At 45.0% G+C, this 18051-nt stretch overlaps 1 protein-coding gene across 2 annotated transcripts; it reads right to left on the bottom strand.

Annotated features, from left to right (window-relative positions):
* Nucleotides 1–137: 137 nt before the first annotated feature.
* LOC142600325 (uncharacterized) lies at nt 138–8375 on the bottom strand. 2 transcript variants are annotated; one of them, XM_075743660.1, is made up of 8 exons: nt 7412–8026; nt 4571–4713; nt 4357–4418; nt 3734–3886; nt 2254–2429; nt 1959–2052; nt 736–870; nt 138–484 (listed from the first exon to the last, which is right to left on the bottom strand). In XM_075743660.1, exons 1-8 carry the CDS (start codon nt 7657–7659, stop codon nt 350–352), a joined length of 1146 nt encoding a protein of 381 aa, XP_075599775.1. In that variant the 5' UTR covers nt 7660–8026; the 3' UTR covers nt 138–349. The 2 variants fall into 2 exon arrangements, with proteins under 2 accessions (XP_075599775.1, XP_075599784.1); XM_075743669.1 differs by lacking the exon at nt 7412–8026 and adding an exon at nt 8237–8375 and having other exon boundaries at nt 335–484; nt 4571–4709.
* Nucleotides 8376–18051: the final 9676 nt, after the last annotated feature.

The following is an 18051-nucleotide window of genomic DNA, read 5'->3' as shown; positions in this document are numbered from 1 at the left end:
GCCTTTTTCACATACTCTCATGTAAACAGCGCAGATGTGGCTTGCTTGATCTTTAATGTGCTTGACACACCAGCAATGACTGAGAAAAAACAGCATTCCTGTGCCATAAATCACTTGGAGGATCCAAATTTCACCTGAAAAGAGGAATAAAAGACTTCTTTCCCCCCAGGAGGTCTGCAGGGCAACCTGCATTTGCATTTCATTTAGCAGCTATTGAATACTATAGGCTCATGCACAGAAGCGCCATGCAAGAACTAACATGAGGCTTGAATATGCTTACAAACAGTTATGTACACCTATTTTTACGGTAAAGTTCAATAAAGCTTGACTTCTACTCAGGGGTACCTCTTCACCATACAAAAAACCCATACCTCTCACAGTCCTTCTGCAGTTTGAAGTTTATTCTCAGTTCTTCACACAGATGCACTTCATCTCTGCATATCCCCACTATCAGCTTCTTCATTGGCTGTCCTTTACTGTCACCCTTTCAAAATAGAAAAGATCCATGACACACACAGCATAAAAACAATATCTATGTGCGGTATGTGCATCTAGCGTTCTCAACAGAGAAGCTGTCTCTCTCTGTTGCTTCCTGCGTGACCCCCAAATGACAAGATATTCAGCACCTGAACGGCAGGGATAACAGAAAAAGCCAAGCATGTAAGAACTCGGCAAAAATGTGAACACAGTTCTCCTGGGTATGGGATAGGCATCTGGAGAATTTTCTGGGCTCACCTGTTCCAAGAGTTCAGCCTTTTCCCTGTCATTCTGAGCAGCATGCTCTTCAAGGTAGTATCTTGACTTCGATTGCTCTTCCCACGTGCTGTGTGAGTCCTTTGATGTCCAAGCCACCAGATTCTGCTTTTGCATCTGTGAAAGCAACAGTGGCAAAAGAAAAACCTAAGGTGACTGGAAAGACAACTCTGAAATAGAATGCAGTAACTGAAATAGAAACGGGCCTGAGCTCTCTGCTCCCCATCCAAAATCTAAAACACACCTCGGGAAACATAAGCAAGAACAGAAGTTGAAGCTGGAGGAAAGAATGAACGCTCTAAAAGCGGTAAGATGAGGTTACAGCTTTGGGGGATAAGACGACACACATACACACACACACACACAAAATCACCTTACAACTTTCTTCCAAAGGTCCTCCAGAGTTCATAATGATACCTACTTTATAAAATAATAATTCCTCTAGTGCCCACCACAGAAAATATCCTACCCTCACGACTTCTGTAGCAACTGTACAATCATCTGAAAGCAAGTAAACGCTCTGCCTGCTACTGTACAGCATCACCTCACCTAATTATTCTATACCTCTGCCCCCCCGTGTGGCAGGAATGAACCATCGCCTATTCACAAGTGGGAAAGGGAGCTAGCATGGTCTCAAGGGCAAGCTGTGGCAAAGCAACACAGATCTCTCAAGTCCAGTCTCCTCTCTCAGCTTTCAATCACAGATCTCCCTCCTGCCCCCAACATCCATCCTATCCATCTGTCATAGTTTAACCCCATTAGGCAGCTAAGCACCACATAGCCACTCGTTTACTCCTCCCGGACAGGATTCGGGAGAGCATTGGCAGGATAAGAGTGAGAAAACTGATGGTTTGAGATAAAGACAGTTTCTTAAGTAAAGCTAAAGCTGCATAAGCAAGCAACGCAAAAGAAGGAATTCATTCATTACTTCCCATTGGCAGGCAGTTTTTCAGCCATTTCCAGGAAAGCAGAGTTTCTTCACACGTAATGGTTGCTTGGAAAGAAAAGTGCCATATCTTCAAACATCCCCCCCCTTCCTCCTTCTTCCCCACAGCTTTTATTGCTGAGCATGATGTCATATGGCACGCAGGAACTGAGTTTCCCTAGGCTTTCCAGGAAAATCATCTCATCTTAAGATTTCCCCACAGAAATAGGTAACTAGGCTCAGGAGTTCGCAAAAAAAGGGAAGTTTATGATCAGCTTACTGAGGCAGAAGCTTGCAGGTCTCTCTGAAGGGCTTCAATCCTATTGCTTTGTTGCTGGACTGTGGCTTCCAATCTGGCATTTTCAATTTCAAGGCTTAAAAAGAAATACAGGTCTTATTACGCAAATCTACCAGAGCACCAATTCTGAAAGAACAGCATGGAATAACATCCTCTAAACCAAAAGCATCTTTCAAATTTGTGTTTTAACTTGCTGTAATGCAACAAGGCTATCTGGTTGTTTTTGAACAATCCCAGAAAGCGACAGACACCTCGCTTCACTGTGTTACTCTCTTACCGTTGCACGTGTTCTTCCAGTTGTTTTACAGTAGTATTAGTCCCCGAAGATGCCAACAGGAGGTCCTGCAGTTTCTGGGAAGAAGCTATTGCTTCTCTTTCCTTATTATCCAAGGCAGTCTTCAAGTCGTGAACACAACGCTCAGCCTGAAGACGCTGTTCTTCCAACTCCTGCAACTGTAAAATCAAAGTAGGAATCCAGAGCAGTCAGGTGAGCTTATATAGAGGAGTCAACTGCTGCTGAAGAATTCAAGCGCTGCATATATCAGCACATTCCCTCTACTCAAAGAGCTGTAATCATTTCAAGTACATTCAAACCTTCTCTTCTACTAGCAAAGGAACCCAAGTGGTGTTACTTCATCATCTTTTACACTGGCCTCTCCCATCCCTCCACTGATTTCCTATTAGCACCGTTCTAAGCACCGACACTATCCTGCTGCCCTTTCAGTGCCTTGTGACCCTCTTTGTATCCACTTGTTTGCTCCTCCATGAAAATAGGAATTAGAAAAGTTCATCCTTCTCCTAAAATGAACCCACAGCTCCCTCATAAGGAGATTTAAGATGATCTCTGTTTCAGAACTGTGAGGCCTCTATACTTCAGTTTTTGTAAGAACACTGCAAAAGGAGGTCCCCACCTCAGAAAGCAGCTTACAATTCACTTGCAAGAAAGCTGCTTAAGGACAGCAAGTCACAGCAGGGCCAAAGAAGTGAGAAAAAAAGGTGGTGAGATACTGCTTTGGATATACAGTGCAAACAAGCCACCTACAAACTCTGCTTCTTGCTTTAGTTCAATCCAGATGGTGCTGACACCTGTACTATTGAAAAAAACCCAAACTCTAACAACTCCTTAAAAAAAGTTCCTTTAACCTTGAAGAAGGTTTGCATTGTTTTACACACTGTGCACCCAAACCAAAGATGACCTTCACACATATTTAGCAAGCTACATATAAGGAGAATATAGAGAGAGTGCAATATCCTGACCAGGGAAATCATGCCTCAGAGCAGAGGTGAGTTTTGAGAGAGAACGAACTGCTCTGTTTGTACCTAGCTGCCTTAAGGCTGCTCCTAACGTACTGCCTTGCCCCTCCAGTTTGCGAGGAGCTCCCCAAAGGGCAGGTTGCTTTTATCACCAGGGGAGGGGAGGAAGAAGGGAAGAGAAAGGACATTGCTGCAATAGTACCCCAGAGCCTGAACAAGAGCTTCTGCTGTGGCGTTGAGGAGCAAGATTGTCTCTTACTTGCAACAGAAACCAGGTGGCTTTTTGATGATTCAAGTAACACTGTCTTGCACTCTGGAAGAGGAAAAGGAGGCCACCTGGCTGAAGGTTTCACTGGCTTTGTGAATTATGACAGGGGATCACTGTTAACTTCCTTAGATCTCTCTCCTACTGGCTCCCAGAATACTGTTTTGGCCTTTTTCACAATGTACATGAAGAAACAGCCGCCCACAGGTTTATTCTTATAGTGACAGGCTTTCCATACCTCAGCTTCAACCCCGTCCAATTCCTTTTGCAAGCACAGATTGTCTTCCTCCAGGTCACGGTTGTAGAGCATAGCAACATCCAGTGAAACTTCTGACATAGATTGCTTTTTAAGAGCATCAGCAAGCTTCTGCTGCAGCTGTGTGACCCAGTCCTAAAGAAATGTTTTTACATGAGCATGAAGAATTTGGTAAGAACATAAGACTATGAGGCATGCTTTTACTTAACTTACAAAATTAGGTCAGTGTTCAGAGTGAATTCAAAGACAAGAATTGTTGCCTGCCACCAGCAGACACCTGCAAAACTGGTGACCTCTGTCTCCCCATCTTTCTCAGCTAAGCACCGCTATGCTACCAGGGGGAAGCGGGGTGAATCTTCACTGCTTCTAGGCTATACTAGAAATCAAACTCGAAGGCCATTTGCTATGAGACCCAGGTTATTAGCTTGACCTGCCTTCATCCCAGTCCTAAATGAAGAGCTGGCTAGAGCAGAGTATTTCAAGGGTCTCCAGTTACAAATGTAACTGCTGCAGGAGCAGCAGAAGAGGTCAACAAGTTCAGAGGTAAATAAGCCCAAAAGCAAGTGAACCAAGGGGGACCCCACTGCATCCCTCATAGAAAGTACCTTGAAATCCCTGAGAGATTCAGCATCTTCCTCTTGCTCTGCTCCTCCTGCTGGCAGGGCACCTACAAAGGAGGTAAGAAGTGACACACTGTGAGTGTTTATCTCACTCTGCTTTTTCCCATCGTCCAAGACCAGCATCCAGAAGATGAGGGACAGTTCTACTACAGGCCACAGCGATTTTACTCATCAGCCCTTCCACAGTTAAGGATCGTACCTCCTCTATGCTGAGCAATTGCAGCGTGTGTAAAGTTAGCAGTTCTCATTGGGCAGGAGGTGCTGAGGACTGCCTTGTCTGCTGGACCACCTGCAGAAGATTCTTCTGTCTTTTCACCATCTATGTTTTCCATCGGTACCTTCCTAAGGATATATACAGAAAGAGAGGAAATAAGAGTTGGTAGAAACAAACACATCCTTGCATACACACTTGACTAGGAGAGCAACAGCCATTCCTTATTCCATTTCATTGCCAACTGAGAAATGGTAATGCTCGCACCTTACTCTTGCACTACCATTACAGATTCACAGATTGGAAGGGGTTGGAAGGGACCTCTGGAGATCATCTAGTCCAACCCCCCTGCTAAAGCAGGATCACCTAGACCTGGTTGCACAGGATTGTGTCCAGGTGGATTTTGAATGTCTCCAGAGAAGGAGACTCCACAACCGCTCTGGGCAGCCTGTGCCAGTGCTCTGTCACCCTCAAAGTGAAGTAGTTTTTCCTCATGTTCAGATGGAACTTCCTGTGTTCCAGTTTGTGCCCATTGCCCCTTGTTCTGTCACTGGGCACCATTGAGAAGAGTCTAGCCCCTAGAAGAGTTGGGCCCCATCCTCTTGACACCCGCCCTTTAGATATTTATAAGCATTGATGAGATCCCCTCTCAGTCTTCTCTTTTCCAGATCAAACAGACCCAGCTCTCTCAGCCTTTCCTCGTAAGAGAGATGCTCCAGTCCCCTCATCATCTTTGTCACCCTACATTGGACTCTCTCCAGTAGTTCCCTGTTGTCTACTGGGTTGCCCAGAACAGGACATAGAACAGAACTCCAGCTGTGGCTTCACTAGGGCAGAGTGGAGGGGGAGGATAACCTGCCTCGACCTTCTGGCCACACTCTTCTGAACGTACCCCAGGATACCATTGGCCTTCTTGGCCACGAAGCCAAGCTCATGGAGAGCTTGTTGTCCACCAGGACTCCCAGGTCCTTCTCCGGAGTACTGCTTCCCAGCAGGTCAACCCTTAACCTGTACTGGTACATTACATGACGAAATATTCGCTGTGGGTATGTTCATTCTCTAGATGCATGTTGGTATCTGTGAAGCACTTCAGCCCTGCTGCCTACAGTCTAAACTGATGAACAACTGCTCCATAGGGATTAACAAGCCCTCTGGAAGATTCACATCTAACTGCAAGGGTGCTACATCCACAGGATGCTACATTAATTCAGATCCCAACTGAAACAAAAGGCGGGTAGTTCCTAGTCAGTGGGGTTGAATAGCACTTAGCAACACATGCAGAAATTCTAAAAGACCATTGTGGATGTAAGTTCTCCTCAATTCCCACATCTACTCTTGACATGGGAAGGAGATTTATCAGAAGACATCACCGAGCCCATGTCCTGGGTTCGGCTAGGATAGAGTTAATTTTCACCAGAAGCTGGGATGGGATACAGCCAGGACAGGTGACCCAAACTAGCCAAAGGGGGTATTCCATACCACGCGACATCATGCTCAGCATAAAAGGGAGGCTAGTCAGGGAGGGGTGGAGCGGCTCCAGGACATGTGGCTCAGGGACAGTCGGGCTTCAGGACAGGTCTGAGTGTGCGGTCTGAGTTGTACGGTCGTTGGGTGAGAAACTGCATTGTGTATCACCAGTTTTGTGTATTCTGTTAAGTACTGTTATCTCCCTCTCCCTTTGCTGTCCCAGTAAACTGTCCTTATCCCAACCCACAAGGTTTTGCCTTTGTCTTCCCATTCTCCTCCCCATCCCATTGGGGAAGGGGAGAGGAGTGAGCAGCTGTGTGGTGCTCAGCTGCCGGCTGGGGCTAAACCATGACAGCCCAGCTTCAGTAAAGGTCTCAGCATATCGTCAAACCTTGGTGCCATTACCAAAATGGTTCATAAATCAGCACAGACACTCTGACAACTCAGCCCCTCTAATGACCACGTAAACCATCTTCCCAACATGTCTAGACACATGAGCATAATCCACAGCCATGAAGCCAGACTTATCATCGTATCAGCACCATGCCAAAGAAGTAGTTGGATTGCATTCATATCCCCAGCAAATATGGCAACTTTAAGAGCAGTCCTAAAGTATCCAAAAAGTGATATGAAATATATCCGCTTCTGCAGGCACTGTGTTATCATTTTAATTCCTGCTTGCTCCCAAACCAATTCTTTCCCCCTTTCCTACAAGCACAGTGAAAGTGAAGCCAAATATTTGGAGGAGTTGGAGAATTCAGGTTGGAAGGGACCACAGGAGGTATCCAGGCCAACTGCTTTCCCAAAGCAGACTCAGCTATGACCATGTCAGACCATGCTGCTCAGGGCTCCTTCCACTCTGCTCTTAAAAGCCCCCACGGATGGAGGCTGCATAAATTCCTGGGGCAAGGTGTTCGACTGCTCGACTGTCCTCATGTGAGGAGAGAACTGGTGATGCTTGAGCAGCTGCAGAATCACCCCACAGGGAGACCACAGCAAAGTGGCAAGTTGGCAGCACACACTACCAACAGCACTCAAGCCGACCTGGCAGCTACGAGCAATGAAAAGCTCTGGAATTCATTCTTCCAGCTGACAGGGCAAATCTTGCTTTTCAAGTGATTAGCTTGAATGTGATCCCACACGATGCCTTAAGGGCAGATGCTTCTGCATGGCACCCTGAAAACTGCCAGTGGCGTTCATCGTACCATGCTGATGCTCACGCTGGATCAGTAGACTCTTGAGTTGTGCTCCTTGTGCTTGGAGAGGGCTGACAAGGACTAGCAGAGCTTGGCTCAGAACCTCCCGCAGCAATGCCTGCCAGAAGCACCCATGTTGTCCCATCAGAAACCCAAAGCCCCTCACCATTTCTCTGTGTCTTGCCTGTTGATGCCAACTCTCTTCAGCCACCAATGCCACCGCCTCAGCCAGGCTGGGTCACCGTGGGCAGCTGCGTGGTGCAGCCTGCCCAGGTCCTCCTTCCGGAGCTCATAGGCACTGGTGGTGGTGGCAGCATAGGGCTGACCAGAAGCGCTGCCGGAAGGCAACTGCTGCCACTTCTTGCAGCAGAGTCCCATGAATTGGTGCATGCTGCGGCGCATGCTCTGGTGCATGCTGCGGTGTGGGCACAGCCCCGCTGGGAGTGACCCTCAGCAAGAGGCACCCAGCAGACTCTGCCGGGGCCCGGGCAAGAACAAGGACAAGGACGAGGGTAAGGACGAGGAGGAGAAAAGGCACAAGAGAGACGAGCTCGCCCCGAGCTGTGGCCGCGGCCTGGAGCCCCCGAGGCGGGGAGCAAGGAGGCACGATGCTCCCAGCCGGGGATGTGCTGCTGCTCCAATAGCGGCGGTGACAGCACCGAGCGCCTGCTCCCTGCGCCAGCAGGGCACGCGCCAGCCCCCGCCTGCGCAACAAGGGCGGTGAGCACTCCAGGGGGCGTCACAAGGGGGTGTCACAGAGGGCGGGGTGACGCCGCCGTGCGGGCCGTCGCGTGGCTGCAGAGCTCTGGCGGGCGGGTGAGGGCGACCCCAGAGGGTGGCCAGGTGCGCGGCACGGGGCTTGTGAGGGTCCCGGGGAGGGGGGGTTCTGCCCCCGCGACAGGGTGCCCAATGCAGGGGCCCAGGCTGCTCCTGCCTGGCTGAAGGCTGCGGCAGGTGCTGGAGCAGCTCTTGCCTCACCCGCTCTTGATACTTGCCTCAGCGCGTGGCCAAGGTGCCTCAGGACACGCATCCCTGAAATGAGGCTCGAGATGGAGTCAGAGCCCAGCTCGGGTGGTCAGAGCAGGCTCAGGGTGCCCATTGATGGTTTCAAGCCTGCCATGCCGGAGCTCCAGGGTGATGTGCTTCCTTCCAACAAAAGGCGGCCTGAACTTCCTGCAGTGTGACGAAGGGCACCATCTCGCTTTTGTGTTGGTACAAGGGTCAGCACAAGGAAGGTGCTATTTAGTCCTTGAGTGCTGTGGAGGACAAAGTTGTATTAATCAGGAATTAGATTAATGTAAGCTGTCTTTCCTTTGATGTCCCTCTAATTGCCCTAGCATGGTCCTAGTGCAGCTGAGAGTGGGGCCTCTTCAATCTGCTCTTTCTTGTGTCATTGTGCTTTGCAAGGTGTTGCAAAGGCTGTTAAACCCAACAAATCCTTGCTGCCATGTGAGCCTTGCAGTCATTCAGCCCGCAAGGACAGCTCATTTTGTGTTCACAGAGATGCAATAGCAGTAGGAATCACTGCCCAGCCTAGTGTTCAAAGGAGATGGTGCTGTATAGATGGGGGAGATAGGTTGGGGAATTTGTTCCTCATTATGTTTGGGAAAGAAATCTTAAAACACCATCGCTGTCGTAGTGTTTGGTGCCAGTGTTTTCCCAAGTGACCCCTACAGTACAGTCTGTCCCCAGGCCTAGGGTGGGTGAGGTGATTTTATGTTAGTTAAGTTTCTGTCCACATCATGTGGTGTGTCCCATAATCACTCCACAAGACAACAAGGAATCTTGTGGAGTAAATCTTTCCAAATGGCTAAGGATTTCCCTCTGCCCCCTTCTTTTGTGCTCTCCTCAGAGCTTCACAGTCTCTTGCAGCCAGACTCCTGAACTTTGTTGAGCCCTGTCCTCAAAGCTTCCCAATGCCCCCTGGGGGCTCCAGCTGCAACTTTTTTTTGGGGTTTGTTGTTTGTTTTTTTTTGTTTGTTTGTTTCTTTGTTAGCTAGCTTTACAACACAACTCAGTGCAGAGGGGGGTGGGTAATTAGGCAGCGTTGGGACCCAATGCAGCTTTTCCAAAGGCACAGTGCATGCTCGGACAGGGCTTTTGTGCTGCCTTGTTGCCTTCCTGCCTGTGCCATCTGAGGAAGGAATGAAGTCCCCTGAGTGAAGAGACTGGTAGTTGTCCTCTCAGAAACGTGTTGCTGCTTTCCATGTGCGCTTTTTGCCATCTAGTGGCAGCAACGTATTGGTGTTCTGTTTGCATCTGATAATTGCACTTTCTAGGTGTGGTACAAAATTGTCTGTGCTGTAGGACTCCTCCATCAAGCAGCAAGGTGCAACTATCCATCCGCACTACTGACTATACTGCTATGATGGAGAGCCAGGAGACTAGCTTTTCCTGGAATAGTTAGTCTGGGAGAAGTATCCATCCACTGTCAAGTAAAACCCCAGGAATGCTCAAAATCGGTGCTTTTCTAAATTTTAATAGAGTTTTGAGTGCTTTAAGCAAATACTCATTATGTGATCATATGGATGCCTTGTTGCTGATTTGGGGATGTGTTCTGAAAGGTAACATTGTGAGGCCTTTAAAATGAAAAGTTGTATTTTGATGGGAAAGTTTGTTCCATCAGTGACCCCCTGCACAATTAGGTACACTGTATCTCTGATATGGAACAGTTCTGTTGGGGATGCAGGTAGTTAAACCAGCTCCAGGTCACTGATGCCAAATTGCTTTAGAGGAATTTCCCTCACTGAACTACAGTCCTGTAGATCTGTAGAGATTGTATGTGGCTACCTTCCTGAGCTTCCACTCACTTTTGAAGCAGGCTATGACTTGGAAATGAGTTTGTTTTCATTGATGGCTTCTTCTAGCTCCTGATGTGAGGCTATGAAAAGTGTCTTTTCACATCCAGAAATCAGAGGCCTGCTGTTGGTCACCCCACATCTGAAAGATGCTATGATCCCACCAGTTTGCAAGTATGATAGGAATAATATCCATTCATATTACTGCTGAGGTACTGAGTCCTGAAGCAACCATTGCCAGGCTTCAGCATGGGTGGTACGTGCCAAAAGGCCATATCAGGTGTGTCCCAGGTGCTTTGGGATAGATGTTGCATGCAGGAGTAGCCATGACATGAAATGTAGCTATTTGTGGAGTGTTTCCAGCATGTCCTGATGTCCTGAAAAGTGACCTTGGAGCAGTCCTTTATCTAAACAGCTGTACCAGGGCAACCCTCAGGAGCAATCTTGCAGAACAACACTGAAACGGCCAAATACTCTCCAGGAAGCTATAATGTCTGAAAAGAACTATGCAATGCATACCTTTGGTAAGCAGGCTTTTTTGACAATGCATTTTTCTTTGCTCCAAGGCAGGCATTATTTCCCAAGATATAGAAACACTGTGCAGAATACAGTCCAGTCAAAGGCAATACTGAAACTACAGCTCAAAGGAGCATTGCACTGGAGATGAGGAACTAAGGTAGATCTACATTCCATGGTAGGATGGCTTTCTTAGCATAATTAGATTATGTTGCCATAGCTAGATTTGCTCACATAAGCAAGTAAGCTTGTTTAGCAGTATCTTCACCCTGTTCAACAGGATACCATGAGGACAGACCCTTAATCCCACCTCATTTGATGTGTGTCTACAGAGCTGTTTCCTCACTGAGCTCTAGTGGCTCACCTCCCCCGTGTGTGAAACCTGCTCATTTGCTTTCCTCTATGGAAACTTCACAGATGGCTGCTGCCCAATTACTACACCGTTTCCAGATGTCTAATTGATAGGTGTTTGTTTAGCAAGCGTCTGTGGTGCTACAGGGTGATCTTGCCTCCAAGTGCTTGCTATTGCCACTCAGAAGGACAGTGGTTGCCTTTCACCTCTGTGGTGCATATAAGCATTCCCTGATGGACTTTCCCTCTTAAAGTGATCGACTGGATTCTGCCTGAAGCAGTTGAGGAAGTACTCAGCAAAACAACTCACATGCTCTAAGTAATAGCTTTAGATGAGGATATTGGCTGCTGTTTGCAAAATTACTCTCTGCTTACACCCAGCCGTGGGATAGTAATTCTGAGAGAGGGCCAGTAACCAACAACTGGAAGTCGCAAAGTCCTTCACCACTCCAGCTGAATCCAGGAAGGGTGAATAGTCATAGCCCAAATGCTGCACAATATAAAGAGTTCGTGTCTTTTCCATGCTCCTTCTTCAAAGAAGCATTTTATTTCTAAACTGTTACTGCAAGACAAGAACTTAAGCTAAATTTTAAGAAGGCTAGCACAGAAAGAAAAAAATACCAATAGCAGAGATATCTTGAATGTGTAGTTTATTACTGGGATACTAAATTTTTCATAATAAGTCAAAGACTTAGTGTACGAATATATAATGAGCCCAACAAACATAAATGTTACATATTTACCCACAGAAATAGTTCCAGTAAGTAAACCAAATTGCCTGCTCCAGATCATCTGCCCTATTTTATTTATTGCAGGACATGATAACATAGTGTGCCAAGCTGGGGACAGAGCCCTTTCCTTATCTTTAAGTGGTGTGATGTGATTAAGAAATTATGTTCTTTCACTTCCACCTTGTGTTTGGGAGTTTTGCTGTCCCAGTAAAGCATTATTCTGGTGTGTCAAAGCCTCTATGTATATAATATTTAGATTTTTGGGGGTTTTTGCAATTCAATTCCAGTTTCTTCTTCTGTCCAAGGAAATTGTTTTACAATAGTCTTGAAATAATCCCCTAATAAATAATTTTCAGACTGCTTAATTTAAAATTATAAGCTCATAGAATGAAAGTAAAAGGGTTATTGAGCCATTAAACCGTGTATTGGTTTAAGCCTCAGCCTTCATTCATTGCCATTCACTGTGATAATTGTCCTTTAAGTATCTGAGAGAAGCTGAGAAACTGTCACTTACCAGTAGAAGTGATATAAAGAAGTGGCAAATTCTTCTCTTGAAGTGAGGCGTTTTTATAACAAATATAAAATGAGTAGCTATAAATGGTAAAATAACCCTTCCTCTGTGGCTGGTGGTTGGCTGGTTGTGTTTAGTATTCTCAGAGCTACACAATTACTCTGTTTTATTGATGTTTGTTTTTTTGGTATTGAATAGTGTGCTGAGTGCAGTTACCTCTTTGTTACCATCTTTCCCCATTTTTTCAATTATTATAACCACTTCTTGTTTCTCATATTTAAATACTAAACTGGGTTGCTATGTCTGTACAGAGCTTGCTGCAAAAGGCATTGAGTATCCCACTGCTATTGTACAGTTATAATACTTTGGGTTTTTTCCCTATACAACTCTAACCAATAACTAGAGGAAAAATAGACATTTATAATTTTATTGGGTTACCAGTAATTATTGGAAGGACAACCATCTTTTCAGTAACTAGAGCGAGAGGTAAATAAGCAACGAATACTAAGGTGTCTAATGAAAGATAGTGCAAAATTTCTCCAAATTGCAGGATTGCAATTGGCCATTACATTTTATCAATGTAATTAAAATGCAGATAAGAAAAGAATAACCTATGCAGTATAGAAGCTGGAAAATGTCAGTTAAATTTATTTTTCAGCATCAGGTTTTTAAAAACATCGATTTCTGTATTTGCAGATAACTCTAAATAATGGTGTGTTAATGAAAGAACATACAGGGTATGAATTTTACACGACCTAATGAAAGAATTACTTTTGATAATGAAAATATTGATTGTCTAAGAAAAATCTTTTATGAATTATGTGAAATAACTGGGTCCATTTCTTTATTCTGTCTCTGGGTACCACTGTTATGCCAGGTATATACTTTTTAGTCTGGTTAGTTTCTACTATCAAGATTTTTGACTGAGTAATGACAAATCAATAATTTTCTTCTTCATTATGAAGACTGGAACTTTCCTTGCCTGTTGCTATACATTTCAAATTACAGTGGTCTATTGTATATGCCTTGCACTATTTGTGGCTTTCATTATGTACATAATACATATGTACATATATAGTTGAGTAAGTATGTATATAAAATACAATTGATAGGCTATTTAAGATGTGTAACTAGCTTTGGAATACAAACCTTGTTTGTTTTCAGAGGAACTGTTGTTGTAGAGTACTTGGAAAAATCTCCCCTCCTTTTTTGTTTATACAGAAAACAAATAAAAAAAAACCCCAAACCCCCAAATTAAGTGTTGTAATAATTAATTCTAATTCACCAAGGATCAAATCCAGAAAATAATAATTTTTCTCCTTGTTCCAGTGGGGGGAGAGGGGGAAAGAAGTATTTTTTCTTACATAAAAGCCAATGAGGGATAGTTGAAGTGCCTTGTTCATCACAGATAACATAACCATCTTCAAGTAATACCTGTCAAAAGGCTGTCCTCTGCACCTAGCAGCTATGTGTGACAGAGAGTGGATCAGCAGTGAATCCAGGTGCTGTTCCCAGGGATCTGATGGCTATTGTCAACTTCTTCACCAGGCTGCTTGTGTTTGTTCCTAAGGAAAGATATTATGGATATGTTGCTTCTTTTATTTATTTATTTTTTTTAAAAAGAAACTACACTTTTTCAGAGAAATGTGACACATTTTTACTTTCCTACCCTCAGGCTTGATCCTACTTGATCTCAGTAATACAGCTGTAGGCTTGACCACAGTAAAAAGAAGAATGTTGCTATTATTGTTGCTCTCCTCTAGGGAGAGTTTGTCTGCCTTGTTCAGCACTTTGTCTGGAAGAGGCTTTGGCTTAGTTGTGTCCCACCCTAGCAATAGGAACACTAGCTAGATAGCTGAATTCTTCCAGTTCCCACTGCAGAGTTTTGTTTGTATATTGTGCATTTGTTTCTTTCCTGAAGTTCTGGTGAGCTCCAGCTGTGGGTGAACCCGCATGTCTACTGAAGAACCACTAGATGTCCATATTATTTAGCATCAGCTTAATGTATCTTAGTATTTCCTGGGTTTTTACTTCACAGGCCATGTCTTTCTCACAGAAGTGCAATATGTAGGCCTCAGTAGATTATACAAGTTTAATGATTTTTTCCTAATGCATTTTTCTGCACAGATCCCCAGTGCCTGTGATCTACCATTGAACTACTAGTTGTGCTATGTCTGTCAAACAGCTCTGGAGTAATTGTTTATGGCTAGATAACTAGCTATACAGCAGATTATTTAAGATTAATAACATTGGACTCCATCTTATCTTGTACATTGCATGTTCAGATTCAGTTGGGTGGCAACACAAGTGATGTACCAGGTGTACTAGTCTACAGAGAGCAGATAAAAACAGATATAAAGAAAGAGAGACTGGAAGAGAGGAAATTAGATATGGGGGTACTCGAGAAAAATGTTTGAGACCAATAAATACAGTCTGCAAGATGTTCGTCATTTGTATTAGTCTTAATTGTAAAGATGAGGAACAGTGTGTTTGTGTTTCCACCTAGGGCAGAACTGTTCTGAATTTTAAGGGAACAACAGTCTATCTTCTTCAAGGTTGGCTGCTTTTGAAGCAAAACCCCAGGTACCTCAGACACAGAGCAATCAGGTGCAGGCTGAATGTAGGCTTTGAAACTCCATGAGTCAGAGACAAATGGGAATTAAAAATGTCCAAGGCAGTCAATACCAGAGTAAAACCAGTTATTGTCCACAGAGTCCTCAGGGGTAACCAGTGGGGTTACGCTGGCCCCCACAGTCCCTGGGATCCAGTAGGCAAGCCACCCATCCTGTTTTCATTGAGTTAGTTTGGGAAATGGGTCCCTTTGTCCCTGCCTTGGTTGACACGCAACCACACAACTTAAATACCAAATCCTCCAAATCAGCACTCCTCTTGTCTCTTTCTCCAACACTGCCTCCCTCAGATCTGCAGATGGTACCTCTGATACACCCACAGGAAAACAATCTCTTTGGTCACATGGTGGTGACTAAACCTCTCACTTGCTGTGGTCACCCCTTCTGCTTCCAGAAAGCAGTGCCACCGTCAAACCCCAATGAGGGTCTACTTCCCCCTTCACTTCAGCAGCCCTCTTCTACCCCTCCAGAAACTCCTCAGTGCCGTCACTGCCTGTAAGATGTGTGACATCTTACACAGTGGGAGCAAAACCCCACTGGCGTCACAGCAGTCGGTGTGACTGCTGATCTTTTCTGCCTGTTCTCTGGCTAAAACCTGGGGATGGAAGAGTTACAAGAATTCCTGCATCAGCATTGGAAGAATGGAGCTATTATTCTTGTTGGTTTTATAATTATGAGGAAAAATATAGATCAGCCTAGGGCATAGCACAGAACTATCAGTGACAGAGCATTGACTTTTGTATGAAACAGTTATTATAAAACACTTCCCAGTCATTTCCACAATTCATTGGTCAAAATCTACAGAAGGTTTTGTTTAGAGCAAAGATACTCATGTCTTTTTTTGCATACAGAGAGAAGAATCATGTTATCTTGAGAGGATTATTTGTAACATAAGTCATTATTTAACCCCAGCCGGCAGCTAAGCACCACGCAGCCGCTCGTGCACTCCCCCCCCAGAGGGATGGGGGAGAGAATCAGAAGAGTAAAAGTGAGAAAACTCATGGGTTCAGATAAAGACAGTTTTAATAGGTAAAGCAAAAGCCATGCGTACAAGCAAAGCAAGACAAGGAATTCATTCACCACTTCCCATGGGCAGGCAGGAGCTTCAGCCACCTCCAGGAAAGCAGGGCTCCATCACGTGTAACGGTGACTTGGGAAGAAAAATGCCATCACTCTGAACATCCCCCCTTCCCTCTTCTTCTCCAGCATTATAAGCTGAGCATGATGTCATATGGTATGGAATATCCCTTGGGTCAGCTGGGCTCAGCTGTCCCAGCTGTGTCCCCTCCCAACTCCTTGTGCACCCCCAGCCTCCTCGCTGGTGGGGTGGGGTGAGAGGCAGAAGAGGCCTTGACTCTGTGTCAGCACTGCTCAGCAGGAACAAAAACATCCCTGGGTTATCAGCACTGTTTCCAGCACAAATCCAAAACACAGCCCCCTGTGAGCTACTATGAAGGAAATTAACTCTATCCCAGCCAAAACCAACACAGAACCAGTTCCAAACCTGCTTTAATAAATAATGTTAAAAGGTGCTTAGAGGCAGATAGCTGTTCTGGGAGCTGCAGCGCACATCACTTGTGAATATCTATAAAGCTCTGTGGCTGTGTGACTAGAATGTCAAACCTGCATTGGTTCAAACTTTTTCATTAGAACATTGCAACAGAATTTCCACATGCAAAATACTTCACTGGGTAAGGGTTAAATCCTCCTAGAGTAGACTGTTGCCAGCGGGAGGCTGGGCTCTGTCGCTGAGCTGGTCATTTTCCCCAGGCATGTGATAAGGGCTGAGATCTCTGACCCTTTAGCTCAGCTTTTTGAACATCTCAGATAGTTAATTATAAGCTCTTTCTGCATCAGTAGATCTCATAATTTCCCATGCAGTGACCAGTGGTAAACTATGGAAAAGCTGTTTTACAAACCTATTCCTCCTAGCCAGAAAAAAGGGAGGATGGTCACATCTGATCAATTGGAAGGGCAGAGAAGTTAATTATTTTTGCTTGTTTGCTCAGTACCAGTCTTTTCAGGCCTCTGAAAGGAGACACTGTGGAAAAGTTAGTGATGCAGAAAGTAATTTCCCTGGCAAATTTGTTTATTTACAGACCGTGCATATGCCCCGTTTAATAAAGAAGAGAGAGGGGTGAAGCTTAGGTGCGCTAATTCATCTCTGCTGGGGTGCTGTGAAGCCCTGCCGTGCATAGGAGCTCTTTTCTCGGGTTGGGGAGCACCACCGGGTGGGCTCAGGGCCTGGACAAAGCAACAGCTTTTGCTAATACGGTACTATCATCCATCAGAGAAATCACTGGCAGAAGGTGCAAGCCAAGCTGGGCCGGGGCCCCATTCCTGTCCAGAGCATCACAGCCATGTCTGCTCTGGCTGCCCACAGGTCTGTGTTTTACAGACACAGCTGTTTGGTTCCTGGGGTGAAGCTGTTCGTGGGTCAGTGCTAGGGCGTGGGAGAGAGAAGCCATGGACAGTCCCTGTCCGTCTGTGTAGACATCCTCCAGTTATATTCCTGTTCAGCTTCCATGGGCACAACTTCCACCACCAATTTCCCTTTTTTGGCCCTAAATCAGCATAGGCTTATGACAGAGCTGCTAGAAGAGCAGGTAAATTCAGTGGTGCGCTTCCTCGACAGAAAGTTGTACAGTGATTGTAGAAGCTCAACATTTGTATTTAATCACCGGCTTTTGTCTTATTATTTTGTATGTATAGTCTCTATTTTGCTTTTTCATTATCATGCCAGATTAGCAATCTTGGGAAGAAGTGTTAAAGTAAAATTTTACTAACTTGTGCTCTACTAACTTGCATTTTTACATAAAAGTGAGTTTTCATTGAGATTCTTTTCAGATTCAAATCCCTCTGGAAGATGTATTTCCACTAATTACCCGTCTGAAAGGTAACACAGGTGCCTGATGCCAGATGGGAGCTGTTGTGTGATCCTTCACTGTCCACCTGGTAAAGCTGGGGATACTCCTAGAGGAGCAAGTTTAGAACACAGGCACCTTAAGAAAATTCAGATGTTCTACAGTAGTAAGTGTGAATTGGAATTTCAGGGCTTAGGTGTACCAGTATCATTGTAACATATCATGCACTCCAACTCCTGAAATTCTACCATTTCAGGAATTAAAAAAAATGTGGATTTTATACAGTTTCTATGGAAAAATAATTCTAAACTAAAATTTTTAGTTTAGAGAAATGGAAATTTGTTGCTCTGCTAATTTTGGATCAGCCCTAGGGACAGTACATGGGGCCAGCATGGAGATGAGGAA

Source organism: Balearica regulorum, chromosome 1 (assembly GCF_011004875.1).
Source record: "Balearica regulorum gibbericeps isolate bBalReg1 chromosome 1, bBalReg1.pri, whole genome shotgun sequence".
NCBI classification, from domain to species: domain Eukaryota; kingdom Metazoa; phylum Chordata; class Aves; order Gruiformes; family Gruidae; genus Balearica; species Balearica regulorum.
The sequence above is the reverse complement of the archived record's forward strand: the minus strand, read 5'-3'. Positions and strand labels throughout refer to the sequence as shown.